Source organism: Meriones unguiculatus, chromosome 10 (genome assembly GCF_030254825.1).
Source record: "Meriones unguiculatus strain TT.TT164.6M chromosome 10, Bangor_MerUng_6.1, whole genome shotgun sequence".
NCBI classification, from domain to species: domain Eukaryota; kingdom Metazoa; phylum Chordata; class Mammalia; order Rodentia; family Muridae; genus Meriones; species Meriones unguiculatus.
This window is the reverse complement of record NC_083358.1, coordinates 6804499-6825943: the sequence shown is the minus strand read 5'-3', so window position 1 is coordinate 6825943 and position 21445 is coordinate 6804499. Positions and strand designations below refer to the sequence as shown.

The 21445-nt window shown below is 53.5% G+C and overlaps 2 protein-coding genes across 5 annotated transcripts in view; both read right to left on the bottom strand.

Moving 5' to 3' along the window:
- Positions 1-1189: 1189 nt before the first annotated feature.
- Positions 1190-18384, bottom strand: C10H16orf95 (chromosome 10 C16orf95 homolog). Its single transcript, XM_060393249.1, has 8 exons — positions 18367-18384; positions 10184-10281; positions 8464-8515; positions 7792-7932; positions 5672-5818; positions 5029-5065; positions 2122-2338; positions 1190-1421 (listed from the first exon to the last, which is right to left on the bottom strand). Exons 1-8 carry the CDS (start codon positions 18382-18384, stop codon positions 1403-1405), a joined length of 729 nt encoding a protein of 242 aa, XP_060249232.1. The 3' UTR covers positions 1190-1402.
- Fbxo31 (F-box protein 31) overlaps positions 16882-21445 on the bottom strand; it is a 30667-nt gene continuing 26103 nt past the window's right edge. For all 4 annotated transcript variants that reach the window (XM_060391851.1, XM_021631146.2, XM_060391852.1 and 1 more), the window contains one exon: positions 16882-20351. In XM_060391851.1, coding sequence (XP_060247834.1) covers positions 20129-20351 — 223 coding nt within the window. In that variant the 3' untranslated portion in view covers positions 16882-20128. The remainder of the gene's footprint in view (positions 20352-21445) is intronic.

Sequence of the window (21445 nt, the reverse complement as noted above, 5' to 3'; positions counted from 1 at the left end):
ACCTCAGGGTGAGAGGATGGTGAGGGTCTCTTGCAGGAGCCTCTGGAGCGGCGCCAGGGAGATGGCTCAGTGGGTAAAGAGCTTGCATGCAAGTGTTAGGACCCGAGTTCAGATTCCCAGCTCTCCCACAGGCAATTTAGTGCAGCAGCACACACCAGTACCCACAGCACTGGAGATGGAGACAGGCAGATGCTGAGAGCCAAATCCTGAGGTCCAGGTCTAGCGAATGAATGGACTTTAAGATGTCGACTTTTACATCACGAATAAGAAGTCCATGTTCAGATTTCAGTACATGCCAGGCATAGCATCACTCACCTATAAATCCAGCACTAGGGAGGGAAAGGCAAGATCAGGGGTTTGAGGCCAACCTGAGAACTGTGTCTCAAAAACAAAACAAAACCCCTCAACGAGCTGGAGAAGTGTAGCAGTTACAGCACTGTTCTGCTTAGCTCTTGTACATACTTTTTAATGCAAACAGATGTAAAATTTTCAATTTATGTATAATTTTAAATGCTGCTACTTGGCATCAAAATGAGACACCCTGGGTCAGGTCTTAAATAAAATCCTTTCAGGCCAGATGTGGTGGCATACACCTTTAGTCCAGATGTGGTGGCATACACCTTTAGCCCAGATGTGGTGGCATACACCTTTAGCCCAGATGTGGTGGCATACACCTTTAGCCCCACCACTCAGGGGGCAGAGGCAAGTGGATTTCTGTGAGTTCAAGGCCAGCCTGGTCTACGGAGTGAGTAGGACCCCAGGACAGCCAGGGCTGTGTAGAAACATACTTCTTCCAACAGCCAAAACAAACTAAACAAAAAAACCCTTAATAGAACCTTTTTAATCCTTGAGCAGAGGAGAGAGATGCAGAAATGAGTGCCCTCCAGAGACACAGGCAGAGAATAAGCTCCTCCTTACAAAGGAAAACCAGGGGTCACCCTTTAAATGTGGCTGATCTGGGGACTGGAGAGATGGCTCCATAGTTAAGAGCACTGACTATTCTTCCAGAGGGCCCAGCTTCAGTTCCCAGCACACACACAGTAGCTCACAACCATCTGTAACTCCAGTCCTTCTGGTTCCATGTGCACCCAGGCACATACATGAAGCCCAGGCATGCATGCAGGCAAAGCACATGAAATAATTAAGTGGCTGGTTTAGAGTTTCACAAATAACATTTATTGGCTGCATTCATAACAGACTCATGCGGACATTCATACCAGACCCCCCTTCAACGAACAGTCACATGGCGGCTCCTAGCTCGGATTGGATCATGGGTGCAGATCTTATCATGTGTGGAAACAGCAAGTGTCACAGGTCTTCCCGATCTGAGGGCTTCCCTTGGAGGCCATGATCATGACTGACGTTCTTGCTGAGGATCTTGACCGTAGCTGAAGACTCCAACTCAGTCCCAGAACAAGTGGCTGGAAAGCCAAGGGAAAGGCAAGTGCTGGGAGCTGTCCCCAGGCTGAGTGCTTACTGTCCTTAGTGTGGGCTTGCCAGGAGCCTCCACAGCCAGGACGGTGTGGGTGTGCCCTCAGTCACTGGGTTCCCCACATCACTCAGGAACTGGGGGAGTGGACTGCGGTCAGTGCTGCCTTTCTGATTCCCAGCTGTGAGACCCAGTGAGCCTCTGACCTCCAGTACCCACCCTCAGGAAGGGAGGAAATGCCCAGTTTTGTAGAGCTGTGGGAGTGGGTGATATGGGAGCTATGCAGGGCACGGGGGTGGGGAGGGCAGCGCTGTGCGGGGGAGGATGGGAAGGTCCATAGCACCCTTACTCCTAGGAGGGTTCTGAGCTGGACCCTCCGCCACCAAGTGTCTGCTAGGCCACAGGGGCAGCCAGGCCTGTGATGTCAAAGTTCATGGGGCTCCCCACATCCCAGCTGGACAAGGGGGCTAGGCCGGCGCTGCTGTCCCAGAGCCAGGCCTGTGACGCCAAGGGCACCTCTTCCAAGTGCCTTCCAAGTGCTGTCACCATGGCATCCGAGGGCTCAATGGTCTTTCAGTAAAGGATGTAAGACAAGTGTGGGGCAGGATGCTGGTGGCAGGGACTAGATTCCAAGGGGAGTGACGAGTCTAGACACCCCCCACACACACACATTTCTCAACTCCTCAACTCACCGAATGGCCATGATGGCCCTCAGGACAGCCTGCAGCAGGGTCAGGAGGTTGAAGCTGAGGGGCAGGAGGCCTAGGCGGCCAGCATGTGCCTCGTCCTCCTGGGAACCTGACAGCTCATCTTGATGAAGGCTCTGGAGCCGCTGCCACTTGAGGAGGAGACGCTGGTCCCCACAGACCTGCCAACAGCCGTGCCATCTTCTTGAGTCCAGGGGGCAATCTAGAAGCAGGAGGAGCATTTGTTAAGGACAGGGCAGAACCTGGGGGCCCAGGAGCTGAGGATTGTGGCTCTGTGGGGAACTGGCCCCACCCAACCAAAGTACAGTTTCTTTTTTCTTTCTCTTTTCTTTTCTTCTTCTTTTCTTTTTCTCTCTAAAAGGTAGAGGCCAGTGAAGACAGCGCCTGATTGGGTTCCCACAGCTGAGTTAGGGGAAAATGGCTGATCTAAGTCTCCCTTCCTCCAGCACTGTACTTCAGCACCTTTTAAAGAGTTCTCAGTCACAACTAGAGAAATGGCTCACTGGTTAAGAGTACTGGTTGCTCTTTGAGAGGACCTGGGTTCAACTCCTAGCACCCCCACATGGTGGCTAGCCACCCTATGTACAGTTCCAGGGTCCCCACCTTCCTCTTCTGGCTCCTGAGGACACTGCAAGCACAAGGTAGACACACATGCTGGCAAAACAACCACTTGTAATTAATTAATTAATAATCAGTTGGTGGCCAGGCACTGAACAAGAACCTGACACTGACACGTGCATTTGCACCTACATGTCCACCTACATGTCCACGTGGACATACCCACACAGACAGGCTCGTACACACATCGCCACGACCCACCGGCGGTCTCTAGCCTGCGCTGTTTGCTGTGGTCCTCCGGCACGCGCTCCTCCCTTGTGCGGAGTCAGTCTCCCGTTTTGTTTTTCTGCCCTAGGAGCAGCGGCACCCTAGCGTGTCACACCATGGAACCTGAGTGTGTGAGTGGCAGGCTATTTCCTCTACACGACAATGGAACAATGACTCTTGGGCTGGAAGGTGACTCAGCGGTTAAGAGCACTGACTGCTCTTCCAGAGGTCCTGAGTTCAATTCCCAGCACCCACATGGTGGCTCCCAGCCATCTGTAAAGGGATCTATCTAATGCTCTCTTCTGGCGTTGGGCGTACATGCAGCAGCATACTCATAAATAAATAGATACAATACAGAAAAAAAAAAAAAAAAACAAACAAAAACAGGTCGCCTGTTAAGGGGCTCAGTGGTTAAGAGCACTGGCTGCTCTTCTAGAAGATCTGGGTTCAATTCCCAGCACCCACATGGCAGCTCACACCTGTCAGTAACTCCAGTTCCAGGCATCAGACACCCTCCCAGACATACTGAATGCAAAACACCAAGGCGCTAAGACTCAGTGCTTCCATAGCAAATGCTGCAGCCATGCCATGCACAGAGTCCCAACATCTGGGCCTCCTGGAAGCCCTTCCGTATTCTCGGGTAAGCTCTGCTCGGTGCAGGCTCCCCAGCATTGATATATTTTTTCACACTATTGCAAACACACTATTGGCAGAAATGAGCCCTAATTACATCAATGCAAAAACACTTAACATGTAACATGATAACTACATTTTCCTTCTGGAAACAAAACAAACAAACAAACACCACAAAAGTCCGGAGCGGAAGAGCATGGAAACATCTTTTGCAAGAAAAATGAAAGATGAAAAACATGTCTGGGGATGTAGCCCAGCAAGTGAAAGGCTGACTGTGATTCTGGCACAGGCGAATGCGAGCACGCGTGCAAACACACACACAGAGTATTCAAATGGAAACCCATTGGATTTGAAGGCAAATGATGAAATCACACTGGGCTGGAAGAGGAACAGAAGAGGAGACAGGCTGTCCTCCTAATCCTGCCTCACGTTTCCTCATGTGAACAGGTGAGAGGCTTGCTGCGTGAACTCTGGAAGTTACCTGAGCTGAGGGACATGGTGAAGCCCCTGCAGTCCCCACCACAGGGGAGGCTGAGGAGGGACAGTGGCTTGAGCCTAGGCGTTCACACACAGCTGGGGGAGAGTAAGCTCTCATCTCAACAACAAATCAACTAGAAAGCATGGTTGGAGGGGCTAGAGGGACAGCTCTGAGGCTGGGGCACTATCTTCTCTTGCAGAGGTCCGAGCTTCGAATCCGTACTCCGTGTGACAGTGTTACTTCTGTTTAAGAACAGCGTGGTTGGTGGCTGTCCATTTCCAAGCTTCTCATCCCTTCCCGGTCATTTCCTAGCTCCTCTAGTCATTTGAGCTTTTTCCCAGAATGCCATCCCCACCCGGAGATCCTGCACAAGGCACGAGACGCTGGGCCAGAGCCTGGAAGTATCTTCAAGATCAGGTCCAGGACAGCGGGTTCAAAAAACACGAGCAGCGTGGGGAGAAGACGCCTGCCCTCTCCCAGGGATCCGAGCCACGGCACACGTGCCTGAGTCCACGTCACCAGTGCAAGTGTGCTGCCGAACGTGTATGAACCTACACTGAGCACACGGATGTGATCACACGCTGTCAACATGGATACAGGAATGCATGCGTGCCAGGCCACATGCATGAGCAGCCTGTGCATGCGCTATTATGAGTGTACTGTATAACATGTGCGTGTGTCTGTATGCGGCATTAGACCTGTCACATCAAAAATACACACCAGTTCAAAGTGACCATGTGCAGACACTCCACACCGCAAGTCACAGAAGTGACACCTGAATAAAACCTCACTTTAGATGGCGTCAGCTCCGGCTTGCCACTTCGGAGACTGGTGGCCATTTGTAAAAGGATGCCAGGCAGCTGTGATGCCTGGCAAGGGCTGGGTGTGTGTCACCTGTGTGGCTCTGTCCCGCCCCCTTCCTGAGGCAGAATGAGGGACACACGGTGTGGAGTTACCTGGAGTGTCTCGAAGATTCTCCAGCCTCTTCACCATCTGGAAGATGAGAAAGTGGGTCAGTGTGTCAAATAATGATCCAGGGTGTGTGTGGGGGAAGGGGAAGAGGGAGGGGTGCTGTGGTTCCCAGTTCAGGTCTGAGTTCTTTGTGCTGGGAACAGCTTGCTGCATAGAGATGGAAAACCCAAAAGTGGAAGGCAAGAGGAGAGAAAAATTAGCCTTCTAACTAGCCCCGAACACCAGGAAGGCCCTGTCAGATGCAGGAAGGCGGGATGTGGAAAACTCTGGCATCACGGCCTGGAACTTCGGCTGTGGGGGTGGAGGTGGTACCAGAGGAAGGAAACCCACAGCCTCGGCCCCTCTCAGCCACCTCTGCGGAGCTCTGGACAGGTGCAGAGAGATGGGCACAGGGCATGGTAGGGAGAAAGACAGGGGAAGAGACAGCAAGGAGGAAAAGATGCAGCAGCCTGGCTACCAGATGGCCCCTCACCCATCCTCAGGGAATGAGGCCCATACTTCCCAGAACCCCCACAAGACAAGACCTCCACCCTCAGCTGCCCTCACCAGGGCCATCAGGGAGGTGCCGCCCCTTGGACTCCTCCCCTTTCCCCTCACTCAGTCCTGTCTCACACACCGCCTTCTTACCTTCTTCTGTGACCTCAACCCCTGGGGCACCCAGTAGGGCATAACAGCCCTATCCCTGGGCATCGGAAGGCGGCCCCCAAAGCAGTGGCAGGGGCAGCGACATGACTTTATGGCTCTGGGGACATAACACCGCATCATCTTTGAGACCTGCCGGTGGACAGTAAGAAAGGCTCAAAAGGGTGAGGGTGGCACCAGGTGTGATGGCACGTGCCTTTAATTACAGCCCTCAGAAGGCAGGTGGATCTTTGTGAGTTCAAAGCCAGCCTGGTCTACATAGGGAGACCCTGTCTTTGGGGGGGCGGGGCATAATCCAGCTAGTAGAGTGCTTGCCAACCACACACATGGACCTGGGTTCCATCTCCAGCACCACCAGATATAAGGGCCAGCAAGATGGCTCAGCAGGAGGGCAGCTGCTGCCTAGCCTGTACTCCTGTGTTCACGCCCTGGGACTCACAGTGGAAAGAGAGAACTGACCCCTGTAATTGTCTTGACTTCCACACATGCCCCTTGGCACATATATACCCACACACACAATACACACACACACACTAAATAAATGTAAAAAGATTTCCCGGCAGGCGTGGTAGTATCGGTAGTTTGAATGAGAATGGCCCCTGGAGGCTCTTCTGTTTGAATACTCGGTCTGTAGCTTCTGGGGCTGCTTGAGAAGGGTTAGGGGATGTGAGGTCTTTGGTTTGTTGTGAGTTTTTTGTTTTTGTTTGTTTGTTTTGAGACAGGGTCTTTCTATGCAGCTCTGGCTGGCCTGGAACCCACTATGTAGGCAGGCTGGCCTTGACCCCACAGGCCAAGAACTTCCTTGGCACACTGTCCATGGTAAATGGACTGTCTAGAAGCCTGTGGCAGGCATAGGAGGTAACCACCCTTGTAACCCTCCACCAAGGTCCATGCGGCTCTTTGGCCCTGGCAGAGGAGGGCGTGGGCGGGCCCATGGGTGTGAGTGCCATGTCATGGTGCCCACGGGGGAGTAGCAGGTACAAGGGAGCTGGGAGGACACTCAGGATAATGCACACACACCACAGGAATGAATCTCAAAAGGCCTATGCAAGCCAAAGAAATGGTTTAGCAGGGAAGGGTGCATGGCCACAAAGCCTGATGACGTGAGTTTGGTCCCTGGAATCCACAGGATTGAAAGACAGATCCAACCCCCAAACACAGTCTTCTGATCTCCACAAGTATACCATGGTACCATATGTACACGTACACACACACACACACACACACACACACACACACACGTATACACATACATGCATACATGCACACACAGATGCAGCCAAAAATATTTTTTAAAAAACTTTAAGAAAAGAGGAGCTGAGGAGCTGGCTCCGTGGGTGAGAACACCTACTGTGCATACATGAGGACTGAGTTTGGCTCCCCAACACCCTTGTGAAAGACAGGCATGGACTGTTGACACCTGTATGCCCAGCATTCGGGGAGTAGAGACAGGAAGATCCCAGGAGCTTGCTGACAGCCAGCCTAGCCGATGCAGCAATCTCCGGGTTCAGTGAGGGAGTGTCCCAAGTCGATAAGACAGAGAAGGATAAATAAGACCAAAGACACCGGTGGTGGTGGTTCTGGTGGTGGTGGTGGTGGTGCATGTCTTGAATCCCAGCACCCGGGAGGCAGAGACAGGTGGATCTCTGTGAGTTCCAGGCCAGCCTGGTCTACAGAGTGAATTCTAGAACAGCCATGGCTAAAACAGGATAAACCCTGTCTTGAAAAACAAAGAAAACAAAACAAAACAAACAAACATATCTGACAATATGCTCTGGCCTCCAACTTGATTTGTATGGATGCATGCAGGACCCCACAGGCAGAAACAAGCATACAACACATCCACACACATACACACACGCATACACACACAATTAAAAGGAAACAAAAGGGGTGGAGGGAAGATGAGGAGGAAGGTAGGCAGGGACTGTCATCATTCAGCAGAGAGCACTTCAATCCCCAGCATCAAATCAACATCAATCAATCAATCAAACCAAAACTGTGTCCCAGGAACTTCAGTCATAGGAGACCTGTGATTCTGATGGCCTCTGGGCCCAGTCATATGTCCAGACCCTAAGCGATGACCTGCCAACTCACTCACATACCTGCTTTCGTGGTCTCAGGGACAGAGGGACCCAGTAGGGCAGCAGTGCATCAGCCCTGGGCACAGGCAGGTGGCCCCCAAACCTGGCATAGCACTGGCAACACATGCACTCTGGGAGGACGGTGCGGAGGCCGGGGTACACCTGAGCAAGATACACAGAGGGCAGAACTAAGCGGGGTACACCTGAGCAAGACACCGAGGACAGAGCTGGGCATGGAAGGCATCTGTGACAGGACTGAAAGGGAGTTCCGGGGGGGGGGAGGGACGGGGACTCAGGATGAGGCTGACTACATGGCCGTTTGCAAGCTGGGGTCGGGGGAATCTTGGCCACTCACTGCTGCCTCACTGTGAGCAAGTCTGTCCAGGGGAGATTCGAGCAACTGGAGGCAGAGGAGCCAGCTACTTCCTGATTCACCTGTGGCTTTCTGTGTGGTGCTAACCACCTGTTGGGGCCACCACCGGCGTTCTAGGGGTACATGAAGAGGCTGATGACCAGGGTGGGACACTGTGGGGGATTTCTAGATTTTCTGGCTCAGAAGGGACTGGTAGGGAGGAGATAAGGGGGCATCGAGATGACCCACACCACCACATGCTTCTGTGGGGGCCAGCCTGAGGCCCTCATCTCCCTCCTCCCACCCAGAGGAGGGACTAGACGCTTCGGGCATGCGCTCACCGTGTGACCTGTGACGCACACCTCCTTTCCAAAGGTCTGAAGTGAACCCTTCCTAGAAAAGAGAAACACACTGCTGAGGATGTGCTGGGCTCTGTGCAAACCGCGGGCTGGGCACTGGTGAGCCTCGGCACCACGCTCAGGGTGGAGAGGCCGTCCTTTCCAGCCCAGGAGGCGCTTCAGTGTGACAGAGGGCAGGCTCACTCACGTGATAACTTCCCCATTGATGTGGGACCCTCTGTTCCGGAGCCAACTTGCTTCAAGACACTCCAGCTAAAGCCAGGCCTGGCTCTCAGGAGAGTCCTAAGGCCCAAACCTCCCAAGGGCTCCACTGAGCCTTCTGTGATGCTTTGCTGGCTACACACAGGCCTACTGCACTAAGAAGGAGATCCTGTCAAAACTGCAACAACCCAGTAGAACCGGTGTATTTCAAGACACAGGGGCACAGAGAACAGAACAGAAGAAAACAGAGACCAGAGCAGGACAGAAAACAGGAGACAGAGCAAAACAAAGCAAAACACAGGGGTCAGAGTGGGCATAGGGGGACAAAAAAGGATAGAGGGGGACACAGCAGAACAGTGCTTGGAGTGACAGTTTCTCTTCCTGGATCCCAGCCACACACTACCAGGATATTAGCCATGAGAGTCTCAGGCCTGTGGACATCCAATGTCAGTCAGGTAAGGCTGAGTTTCTGTGGTGGTGTCAGCTTGCTTCATGTCAGAAAGCACACACCCGAGCGTTTTTTGTTTTTTGTTTTGTGTGTGTGTGTGTGTGTGTGTGTGTGTGTGTGTGTTTCATTACAATAATCATAATCATTACCGTCTGCTTTGCTGTTCTGTTAAGGCCTATGTAACCCAAGCTTGCCTCGAACTCACAGCAACCCTCCTGCCTCAGTCTCCCAAGTGCTGGGATCACAGGAGTGAGCTTGGCGTGCTTCAGGCCTTTGTACTCAATTCTCCTGGCTGATAACTGAAAACAAGACACAGGGGCTGACCTACATAGCATCCGACCTACCCCAGGCAGCCCACACTGGAGGTGAGGTCAAGCTAGTCTCAGAGATTTGTCTTCACACTGTCATTACCCTTAAAACTAAGTTTAAAACTGCCTGCTGGAACCAGTGGGAGCAACTGGGCTCCCTTGCTGAAAGAGCTACCCTAGTTACCTCAGGAGGTGGTCACCTGGCCTGGGCGGGAAGCCAGCACAAGGGAAAGGGGAGGGCTGGGGGAAGACGTCCGGGGCCACAGTCCTTGCACACCTGGATACAGCCATGCCTGAAGACCTGCTCCTGACATTTCCAGGGATGGAAAGAGAAGGTCGCCTTTCCGTTTCCTTGCCACTGCGCTACCGCTGGACCGGACAGCCTCGGGGCTCCGGGCACTCACAGGTGAGCTCCGAGGTCACCTGTGCAGGCTCTGGGCTAACCTGATCTGTCATGATGCACTGTGCTGGACCAGAGCAGGCGAGGTCCAAGGTCCTCGCTAGGGCCGGAGGGTTGCGGTGCTTCAACAGCTTCCCGCTCGACCTGCTGATTGGTCCTCAATCAGCCAATGAGAAGCTGTCGTATTTGGTCGTGCACTGAGCTAACAGCTGATTGGCTACTCGCAGCGGTGGCTCATGGGAGCAGTGAGACAGGGCGGGCTCCAGACACTTGGCTCGCGCTTCCTGTCGTTCCCCATCGTCTTGTCGCCCCGATGGACATGGAGACCCGCCCGACGCCACTCACCATTTCCTGTGGATGGGCCTGTGCGCGAGTGAGGCAGCCCGGCCCCGGTCCCTCTCCCGATCCCCTGAAAAAAGAGCGAGAGAGAAGTCAGACAGGACCTAAGGGGTTCTCGTGAGCTGCATTTCCCTTTGTGGTTACCATCAGGGACCCACTTCTACCCAAACCCATTCATAATCGAATAGCGTGATATCTTGGACCCGAACTTCGTGCGCCGGTCAGATGTGCGTGAATTGTAACTTTAAAAGAAATGTTTCCAGTCAGGGCTTTGGTCAAACATAGCATTTGGGGGCAGTGAGATGGCTCAGCAGGCTCCCTGACAACCTGAGTTTGATCCCATACCCACGTGGAAGGCCAGTACTGCCTCAAGCTGTCCTCTGACCACCACACTTGTGCCACACGCACTGCACCCACCTATCCCGAAACAGCCCAAAGAACAGGAGAGAATCGTAATCCAGCTGCACTTCACGCAGGGGATAAAATTCAGAATGTACAAAAAAAAAAAAAAAATCAATCAACCAGAATGTACAAAGAATGTTTGACACAAAGGAAACAAAGCGGCCAATCAACAAATGGGCTGGTGAAGGAACATGCTTGTGCTAAGTGGCTCCTTCCAGCTCCATGCCAGGGCTGCTCTTGACGGGTGGGAATGTGGCTTCCTACCCCTGCCTCCACACTGCAGTGGCGACCACTCCAGCACAGGTCCCTACAATCTGTGGCCCTGCAGATCTCGGCCCCTGGGCCTTCCTTCTCACTTGTTTGCTGAGTTACCTCTCTGTGACTCCCTCTCTGGGGCCTGCCAGTAGAGGATTCCAAATTGAGGCAAGCTGTTCCCAGCACCCCGCTAACAGTCACACCCACCAAGTCCCACGGTCCCTAGGCCTCTCGTTATAGCAGCTGCACCACAGACCACAGACAGTCCACAGCTGGCTCAGAGACCTGGTGGGCTGGGATGAGCACACCAGTTCCCCCACACGCAGGGGTGGTGGCTGATGCAGCGCTGGGCTGAGGCCCTGCTAATAAGCATCGAGAAACAACTCAACAAAAGGAAGACCCCTATGAATGAGAGAAAGAAGAAAAGATGTTCGCCACAGCCATGCTGGGAGGTACAGCAAGCCCACAGCTGAGGTATCCCAGCTGCAGGAAAGATGTGAGCCTAGATTCAAGGGTGGGGATGGTGAGCACAGAAACCACTTGAGAACATGAGGATTGTCAAGAGTTCCAGGCCAGGAAAACTGTCTCAAAAATACAAACATAAATAAAATAAACCAGGCAGGCAGTGGTGGTGGACATCTTTATAAAGTCCCAGCACTTGGGAAGCAGAAGCAGCAGGTGGATATCTTGGAGTTAGAAGCCAGCCTGATCCACAGAGCAAGTTCCAGGAGAGCCAGAGTTACACAGAGAAGCTCTGTCTCAAAAAAAAAAAAAAAAAAAAAAGGATAGGTAGGTAGATAGATAGATAGATAGATAGATAGATAGATGATAATGAAAACAAAATGCTAAGAACACATTCTCCTGAATAGAAAGATAGACAGATAGATAAAAAGAAAATGAAAACACAATGCTAAGAACACATTCTTCTGAATAGATAGATTAGATAGATAGATAGGTAGATAGATAGATAGATAGATAGATAGATAGATAGATAGATAGATAGATAAAAAGTAAAAACAAAATGATAAGAACATACTCTCCTGCTGGGGACACTTCCCAGGACTTTCAGGCTGAATGTTGGAGGGTTCTAGGTCACCCCAGTGCCTCTGACTACTGTCAATTTACATTTCTTGTCTAGCGCTCTTGCTGCGGGGCTCTTGGCTTCTTGCCCCGACTGTGGTATCGCTCTGTCAGCTTGGCTGGCTTGGCCATTACCTTTTCCTCTCGCGGTCACTGGTATCATCGCCACCCCTTTCCTCCCTGTCTCCAACGGTGACGCGTCCCAGTTTTTCAGTGGGTACGCCTGGTCTTCCTTCACTCTGTCCTGCTCCAGTGTGCTGTGGGATATGGTGTCACTGTCATTGTCCTCACTGCCATCAGAGCGGGAAAGGGAAGAGACCCACAAAGGCCCTGATATATTGCCACTTCCCAAACGCCTCTGTCAGCCTGCACACCGTGGCCCTAGGGCACCCTGAGAAGTATGCGGAAGAAGAAGCCACCTACTTGCCTGTGCTCCCTCTGTGTCCCCCACAACCATGGTGCTCTGCGGGAGCTGGCCTTCCAATGGAACTGGAATGCTGGGAACAGAAGCTCCATGGTGATGATAGGACAGGCCATCCCTCTCAGGCAGCCCTTGTCCCCCTGCTGGCTCCAGAAGGGCAGCATAGGCCCAGGAGTCACAGAAGCGGGCAGAAACGAGGTCCACTGTGCTAGGCTCACGGTGTGGAAAGCTCAGTGGTGTGACTCTTTGAGTGAGTGTCTTCAAAAGGGCCCCTAGCACAGGACTCCAGCAGATGCTTTCTGGAGCCAGCAGAAGCTGTCTGGACCTGGCGTCCACTGAGTGATCCGGCAGCTTCATGCAGCAGGCTCCAGACTTTAGCCACAGACTGGTGGGACACAGGCAGCAGGCAAGTGAGTCAGACCCAATACCCAGCTCTTCCCTCAGCTCTGCCCCACATCCAACCCTCCCTAGCTCCACGTTCATACCTTGATACCTCACCCATTGATCCAGGCCTCACAGCAGCTGCCTCAGTGCCCTTCATACCTGTAGGCCATTCCCAGCAAGGAGGCCATAGCATAGCCTCAGCCCCTTCAGGGGCTTCTGTGGTGCTCACAGAGCCAGCCACCGTTCTTATCATGACCTCCAAGGCACACACATCCTCGTCCAAATGGCCACAGACTCCATCCCACTCTGCAGCTCAGCCTCCCTCCCCAGCATGCTGCTCCTTGCTGCTCCACATGCCATGTGATCCCACCTGGACCCTCAGCCCAAATCTCTGTGCCTGTCACTAGCTATCTGTGGGCTTCATTCTGTGGGGTCCACAGAACAGGCCTCACTAAATGCTGACCGAGCCAGGCAGACTGTGAGTTTTGGGAGGTGAAGATGCAGCTAATGGCAGCCGAGGTTTGGCGGTGCAGGGGCATGTGTGTGCTTTCTGCACTTACTTCCCATAGTCACCTGAATCACCTGAAGAGGCAGAGACTTGTGGTCAAGCGAGTTCTCAGCACTCAGGCTGGACTTCCTGGAACCCGTCAGAGTTCACCACCAGGCTGGGTATGCATTCTCTGCAGTGTGGCAGAGTCATGCCCCACTCAGGCTAGCCACTGGTCCATATGGACCTGTCCCCAGGCTCCAGCCCCAGGGCTCCTTACCCAGCTGGCTCCTTGTGTCTTCTTCCTCCCTCCCTCTCACCCTTCTCCCCTGGCATTTCCCTCGGGGATAGTGCAGAGACCTTAAACAAACATCTTGCTGTGTGTGGCCATCATCCAGATGTGCGCAGAGAAAGAGGCCACCCTGGCCATTAATGAATGGGCACCATTGTGGCCTTTAAGGATGGGGGTGGAAATCCCCAGGGATAATGAGGAGCTTTGAGATGAAGATAGTACACCCTTCATCCTGTGCTGCTGGGAAAGCAAGATGGTGGAACCACTGTCAAACATAGGCAGGGTTTTTATAAGCGTTTTATTTTATGTATGTGTCTGCCTGAATGGATGTATGTGCACCCTGTGTGCATAGTCCCCACAGTATCAGAAAGAGGGCATTGGAGTCCCCAGAACTGGAGTTATAGATGGTTGTGAGGTGCCATATGGGTGCTGGAAAGAAAACCATGTCCTCTGCAAGAGCAGCTAGTTCTCGTAACGAGGGAGTCATCTCTCCAGCCCTGGGCAGGTTCTTAAGGCTGTGTGGTTCCCACAGTCCCTCTCCCTACTCTGAAGACCCTGTCCACACAACAGCTCTCCCGGGGTGCAGACGACCACTCACAAGACAGCCACCTGCAAGCAGCCCAAGGTCCGTCAGCGGGAGAGAGACAACCTGTCACCTCCCTCCCCCCACTCCCGAGTGCTAGTCAGCCATGGAGGAGTGTGACAGGTGTAGCAGGATGGGAGAACCCCACCATGGGGCTGCGTAGTCTCAACAGGGGTGACCTGCATGGGACACAGGGCTGTAAGTGTGCAGCCCAGTTTTTTCCCTTTAGCTGTATACAGCACAGATAGATAACAGCCATATAGTACCGGATTCTTGTAGGATGCGCAGGCATGGTGGTACAAGCCTGCAATCCCAGCGCCTGACAGACGGACACAGCAGGAGCATGGTCTCAAGGCAGCCTCATCTAGTCAGAGGTCTCTCCCCTTGGAAACACTTGGGGGAAAAAGTGCCTAAACGGCTCCTTGGAGGGGACAAATAACGGAAACTACAGTGTGCCCAGACTGAACACTCTGGAGGAGGGAAAGGAGTAAAAGTGTAGGTCGGCTTGGAAGATCCACTACCAGCCTTTGTTAAGGACGGAGCTGCCTGAGAACTGCCCGGAGCCCACTGCTTGGAGGGAAGCAGACACACACACCAGGTCAGCAGGCAAGAGGTGACGGCTAAGGCACGGGTCGCGCCTTCCCTTCCAGATCAAGGTCAATGTAGGACAAGGAGGCAGAGATCTTCCCCGTTTGGAAGAGGGCCGAGGATGGCCTTGCTGCATAGCAGCTACCCCAGGGGACATAAGACACTACCTTGTGCCACTGTGCCCTGAAAGCCCTACTAATGTCTTCTTTTGCTAAGGTTCTGTGGGCTGCAGTGACCCTGAGCTTCCACTAGAGGTCACACCACAACTTCCTTGAAAAGAACGGTTGGGGTGGTGGCGAATCATACTGAGATTGCTAACTAGACACTTGACACAAGTAGGCTACATCGGCGCCAAGTGACAGGTCATGGCCCTGTCTGTAGTCTCATGAGACCCCATCTGTAATCTCAGCTCCAGAAGGCATCCATTCTGCCCTCATGGCTGTCTGCTGTTTCCCCTGGGACAAAAAAAGCCAAGTTCAGGCTCAGGAAAGGAAAGGACAGCTGGGGCCACCTGTATTTTGCTTTAAAGCATTTCAGGCCGGGAGCTGTAGGCCACCTCCCCACCCTTGTGAAGACAAAACTGCTTCAGGGAGCTGTGCGGAGACACTCTCCCCCTGTGGACACCATTGTCTTGTTCTGACAGGAGGCCATCACCTGCAGCAGTGGCTCTGCCCTGGGGGAGGGCAGAGGCCCCAAAGTGGCCACGGAGCAGCATCACACTGCTACATCTGTGTGTGCGCGCCTGTTGTGTGTGCCTGGCTATACACGTTTGTGGAGGCCAGAGGTTGACATTGAGTGTCTTCTTCCATGGCTCTCCACTTTTTAAAAAGAGTAATTGTTAAAGATTACTTGTGCATGTATCCCACCTGACATGCCGAGTGGGCCCTTGCCCATACATGAGCTTCCGGATGATTCCCAGATCTTCATCTCACATCAGATGCAACGCTGGTTTTAGACTCAAGCCATGGCATCAGGGTTTTGTTGTTTTAATATGGATTCCAGGGATCAAAATTCAGGTCTCCTGATTGCACAAGCACTTTTATCCACCGAGTCACCTTACTGGCCCCTCCACTTATTTTTTTTTTTTTTTTAAGATTCGTGTGGCTGCATACCAGAGGAGGGCACCAGATCCTGTTATATGGTGGTTGTGAGCCAGCATGTGGTGCTGGGAATTGAACTTGGGAACCTTGAAAGAACAGCCAGTGCTCTTAAACCACTGGGCCGTCTCTCCAGCCCTCTTACTTTTTTTCCACAAAAAAAAAGGCAGGTTATCTCACTGAGTTCACTCACTAGGAGGCCCCCAGGGACAGACCTTCCTGTTACTGCCTCCCCAGTCCTGGGATTACCAGCACGTGGGTGTTGAAGATCTGAGCTCAGATTTTCATGCTTGCAAAGCAGTAAGTTTCTATATGGATTGGTCAAACACAGTTATTTTGTTCTTATATTTTACGTAAGCACAATACTGCACCTCTTCAACATCCCATGATGCAACAGTGACCCATGCACACTGGCCCTGAGCCCTGCCTGCCAAGCAAAGATGGCTAGGGTGCTGCCCTCTGGGCTTTCCTGAGGCCCCCAGCCAGTCAGCAGAGTCCTCGGAGCTGTCACCTTGCTGTAGATGCCTAGCAGAACCATGTACTGGTTTCTGTCCTGTGTACTAGTGCCTGTCCTCTGCACCAATTTCTGTCCTGTGTACCGGCTTCTGTCCTATGTATCTATTTTTGTCCTATGTACTGATTTCTGTCCTACAGCAGCATGACTACCCTCCAACACATTGCCATTGTCCTCAGGGGAATTGGGTGGAGACAAGGACACAAGCCAACAGTTTCCTGGGATCTAAGGAGTCACCTTGATTCCTCTTCATTTGGAAAAGCTGAAGCTTCTCATCAGATCAACATAGGGGCTGGAGAAGAGTTCTGTACCTAAGAACGCGGCTGCTCTTGCAAAAGACCCAAATTCAGGTCCCAACACGCACGTGACACTCAAAATTATCTGTAACTCCAGCACCAAGGAATCTGACATCTTCTGAATTCTTCAGGCACCGGCCATGCATGTGATGTACACATGCAAGCAAAACACACATATAAAAAGTGTGTGTGTGTGTGTGTGTGTATGTGTGTGTGTGTGTGATGCACAGCACCAACCACCCTCCCTGACTGGCCCCCGATCTCCATCTTAGGAACAGCAGAGAAAGAAATCAAAGGCCCACAACAAGGCTTCAAAAACAGGTTTACTGAAAACTGAAGAGAAGCAACCACACGTCCCCACGCGTCCTTGGTGACAAGCGTCACAGGTGACGTTGGGCACCAGGCACACAGCAGCTACTCTTCAGGGCCCTTCCCTGACCCTTAGGCAAAGCCGAGCTGACCTGAGAGGTTTTAAGAGCCACCCTCTGTCCAGAGCTCAGGGGCGCTCCACACAAGCCACACTTTCCAAACAGGCTTGTGAGCACAGGCAAGCGGCCTGGAAAAGCACAATTTGGCTCTGTGTTGGTCTCCAGGCAAACGGAGGGTCCAGCCACAGAGACCAGCCCCGCAGGTACCGTCAGAGCTGCTACCCACCCTTAAGCCCTTCTCTGGAGTTTGGCCATATGGGCCAAGGGGCTGTGAACACCAGTGCCTCATTTGCAAAGTTCCAAACCGTGGCCCCCGCCCCCGTTTCCAGCTTCTCTGGGGAGGATACCTACCCCACTTTCCCCCAAATCCACAGGCTTGGTCTACAACAGCAAATGGGTGACGGTGACCCCAGGAGCAGACCCAAGCCAGACGAGTGTTCCAGGGGACGCCTCCCAATCTGCAAGCGGCTCAGCACAGCCAGCCGCTCTGCCGGGCATCACACGTCACATCGGGTGCTTGACATTCGTGCCCCACTGTCTTGAGAAGACAGTCTCAAACTAGGAAGTACGGACGACCCGAGGCTCATGAAATCCTGGCAGCTGAGCAGGACGGGTCCTCTCCACAGTACTAAACTGTAAACATACAGTGGGTGTGTTGTTCACAGGTGGAGGGCTGGAGTAACCGGCGGCAGCTGGGGAGGAGTCCTGGCTGCCCAGGCCACAGTGGCACTTAGCTCCCAGTTCATGGTGAAGGAACAAGCAAGTGCCCCGGGGCTCACTGCATGGCGTGAGGGAGGGCTGGCTGGCACAGCATCTGGCCGGGAAGCCACTGCCAAGCACCTCTCTATAGCAGACATGCGGGGACAGGGAGGTCCCAAGAGGAAGCGCAGCAATGCTACAGAGCTGACAGCCCAGAGCCTGAACACATGCCACAGGCAGCCAGACAGCCGATGCCAGAGGGAGACGAGGGGAGTCACAAGGCAAGGAGTCTAGAACTCCCACCACTGACAAGACTGCTGATGCCGGAAGTCAAGGCCTAAACAGACACCAGCAATATCTTCGGGCAAAAGAATTCAGTCCCCACTAGAAAAACTTCCCGAGGCTTGCCCATAACAGTAACCACACCATCTCTGCAAACAGCAGGGCAGGTCAAGTGTTCAAACCCACAGGAGGCCTTCTCTCCATGGGCTATGCAGCCTGAGCAGCAAGGCCAGCCAATGGTGGTGACACGGGGAGGCCCAGGGACACAGATGGCCACCTGCAGCCTGCCACCTGCGGAGTACCAGGGCCTGGCTGTTCCCTACAGGAGGCAGCACGGTTTCACTGCATCCAACAGTGCCGTAAGCCCTCACCGACCCTCACCTGCAGCAACCGGGGCATGTGTTTCGGAGAGCCAGCGTGTGGTTGGCTAATTCGATGTGACTGCCCCTACTTAATGGAAGTTGCTGAGGACTGAAGAACACTCTGAACTAGCAAGCCTCAGGCTCTGTGTGAAACACACTCTCGGTTTTCTCCCAACTCGGTGAAACCTCAACAGCAGCCCTACCTGCATGCCCAGCTGTCTCCACAGTCCCTGAGGCTTCACAGTCACATTTATACTGTCTAAAGCATGCCTCATCTGGCACAAGAAACAAGTGACTGACAAGAAGTAACAAAAGGCTTGGGGCTCAATTCTGCCAAAGATGATAGAGGCTGAACCCAGCCTGGAGGCTCACCTCGGCTTCCGCTACCGCTCCTGATAGAAAGCCAGCATCCTAAAGCCGGCTTGCAAGGGTCCTCTGCCACGCCACCCTCCTGAGTCTGCAGGTCCTTCTGGCGGGAAGGGCTTGCCACCATCGGGGAGGATACAGCCGTCCTCACACGGCTGCCACCTTCCTACAGCCCCTCACCGGAAAGATGAGTTCTAAACCCCTAGCTCGAGGGCTTGCAGCGGCAGTGCCAGTTATGAGCAAAGAAAGGGGCAGCCTGGAAGTATGCTAAACACCGCAGGGGCTGGCAGGAGTTCCCAAAGGTCTGCGCTCTTGGTGGCTGCACCGTCTTGCTTTCCCACATGGTTCCCAAACAGACATTAGCCCGGGCCAGCACTCAGGGTCGCTGAGCAGGTGACAATGGTGCACTGCAGTGCGCTGCCATACACAGGTGTGCCTGTCTACAAAACTGTCCCCTCCCTCTGCCTACGAAGAGCTCCACAAGCGTCCACCGCCGACACCATCAAATCCGTGAGAGGCACCTTCACAACCAGAAAATGAAAGCAACGGGGATGTGGTGTCCAGCCAAGGCAGGGCCTACAAATAGACAGGGCAGGCTCTCCATAATAGGTAGGAGCATGTGGCTGCTGGGGACAAGCAAGAGGATGGCTGAACGGCCTGGCTCTAACGCCGGGGCAAGTGGGGCAGAGGCCACCAGGGGCTCAGGACGGATACTGCCATGACAATTTTTGGTGGCTCCAATCAGCCAGGGCAGGAAAACTGGTCCTGGCAGAATGCCCTTATCCAAAATCTCTTTTTCATGGATGGGGGATGGGGTTCAAGCCAGGGTTTCTCTGTGTAAGCCCTGGCGGTCCTGGACTCACTTTGTAGACCAGGCTGGCCTCGAACTCAGAGATCTGCCTGCCTCTGCCTCCTGAGTGCTGGGATTATAGGCGTGCACCCACCGCTGTACCTGATTCCCTGTCCAAAATCTAAGAAGCCAGTGAGGAAACAGAAAGCCCTCGGGGTCCCACAAGTGACACTCCAACTCCCCTGAGGCTACCTCCCAGCAGTGACTGTTTAGGTCATCCAATGGAGACAGGTGCAGCAGAACACCTAGCCTCCCATGAGCCTCCATGGGTGTGTCATAAGCCTCCCTACAGACAGACTCACGTTCTCCTGAGGACCTGTGGGCTTCCATTTGATTCTCACCACCACTAGCTAGGTTCATCCTGGCTCAACTTGTTTATTTCCCCACCATGCTTAATGTCCGCCTTCACAGCTAAAGACAAATCAAATATACAAGAGTATGTTACACGCTATACAAGGAGAGAGTCTCGGGGTGACCGGGACCCTAGTGCGGAGGTGTGCGTTCATTTCTAAAGTGCATGCTTCCCCCACCCGGGCCCCGTGCAGCCCCTCCGCCCACGTGGAGGTCAGGAGGTGAGAGACTGGATGTTCCTGAGCATCTCGTCAAAGGCCTGAGGCGACGGCGCGTCGGCATTCTGGAAGGTGGCCTGGACTCGGCTGTACAAGCTGAAGGACTTGAGTTCCAGCCAGAGAAACCCAAAGCGGTCCTCATCGAACAGGACAAAGACACCGGGAGTGCGCTCAGGGCTGGTGAAGCCATGGCCCGCGATGAGGCCTGTGCCATAGAAACTAAAGAGAGGAGAGAGAGCCATCAGAATGGGTCCAGACAGCATGAGCACACAGCACATGGAACATACCCAGTGCATTCCCTGTCAGCCTTTTCCATAGCTTCCGGCCACATCACAGCAATTCATAGTAAGTGGTGCCAAGGAGGGCCTCACCTTACAGAGCTAGGCTCAGAGGTCCCTGACTACAGTCTGCTAGGAATAAGCATGAGGGAGCCCTGGACACAGACCAGGGCTCTGAGCCACTTAGTCTGTGTGATCGAGACCAAGATTTGCCTATTTATGGCCCAGAAGACATAGGAATTCTCCCATGCCCCTACCTCCTGAGGCTGCTCACGAGAGCAGAGAGAACAGCACTATGGATCAGAGGCTCCTCAGATGGGGAAAGCACGCCCTTCTCCAGGTAAACCAACAGCCATGGCACCTAGAGAGGGCCACAGAGACTTCCTGCCTCATAGAGTGCAGGGGCCTGGCCCTTACTCATCTATGAAGAATGGCCTAAATGACGAGGATGGTCCCAACATTAAGCTGGAGACAGTGGCCAGGGCTAAGGAGGCGAAAGTCAAAGAAAGGGGCGAGCACTGGTGCCCAGCAGGTTGGGTTGCGGGTCAGTGGCCCACCACCTGCAGGGGTGGACAGGGAAGACAGACACTACCCCTCCCTCAGCAGTGTTGGCACATAAGAGGGGCTGGCTGAGCTTGGAGGCGGCAGATACAGCTAGCCGTGGGAGGAGAGAAAGGAATCACAGAGCCCACCAGCCGCAGTCACCAAGCCTGAGACGTGCGCGATAGCGCCAACTGCAGGACAGCCCGCATACTGCAGTAGCGGAACCCTCCCCTGCTCCGCCTACTTGCCAGATCTGCGGGGCATTTTCCGTGTCTTTTAGTATGTCATCTTTTGAGCCACTGGCAGAGCTTTGCTGCCTGTGCCACTGAAGTGGCCCCCTGTCCTGGAGGCTCTTGGAAATCCCACAGTAGGTCCTTCTAGGAAAAGTGCTGTGTTCCATCTGCAGGGGCGTGTACCCCGCCCCACCCTCAGGCTCAGGGATCGAATGCTGCTGATGCTGCTCTGGAAGACTTGGGAGGGGGGAGCTGTAGG

Bases quoted from the DNA above. Each gene is read 5' to 3' on its own strand.
- C10H16orf95 (XM_060393249.1), bottom strand. The intron at 8,516-10,183 runs GTGAGTGGCGTC...TCTCTTTTCTAG, and splicing joins AGGCCCATCCACAGGAAATG to GAAGGGTTCACTTCAGACCT. The intron at 7,933-8,463 runs GTGAGCGCATGC...TATCTTGCTCAG, and splicing joins TGTGCGTCACAGGTCACACG to GTGTACCCCGGCCTCCGCAC.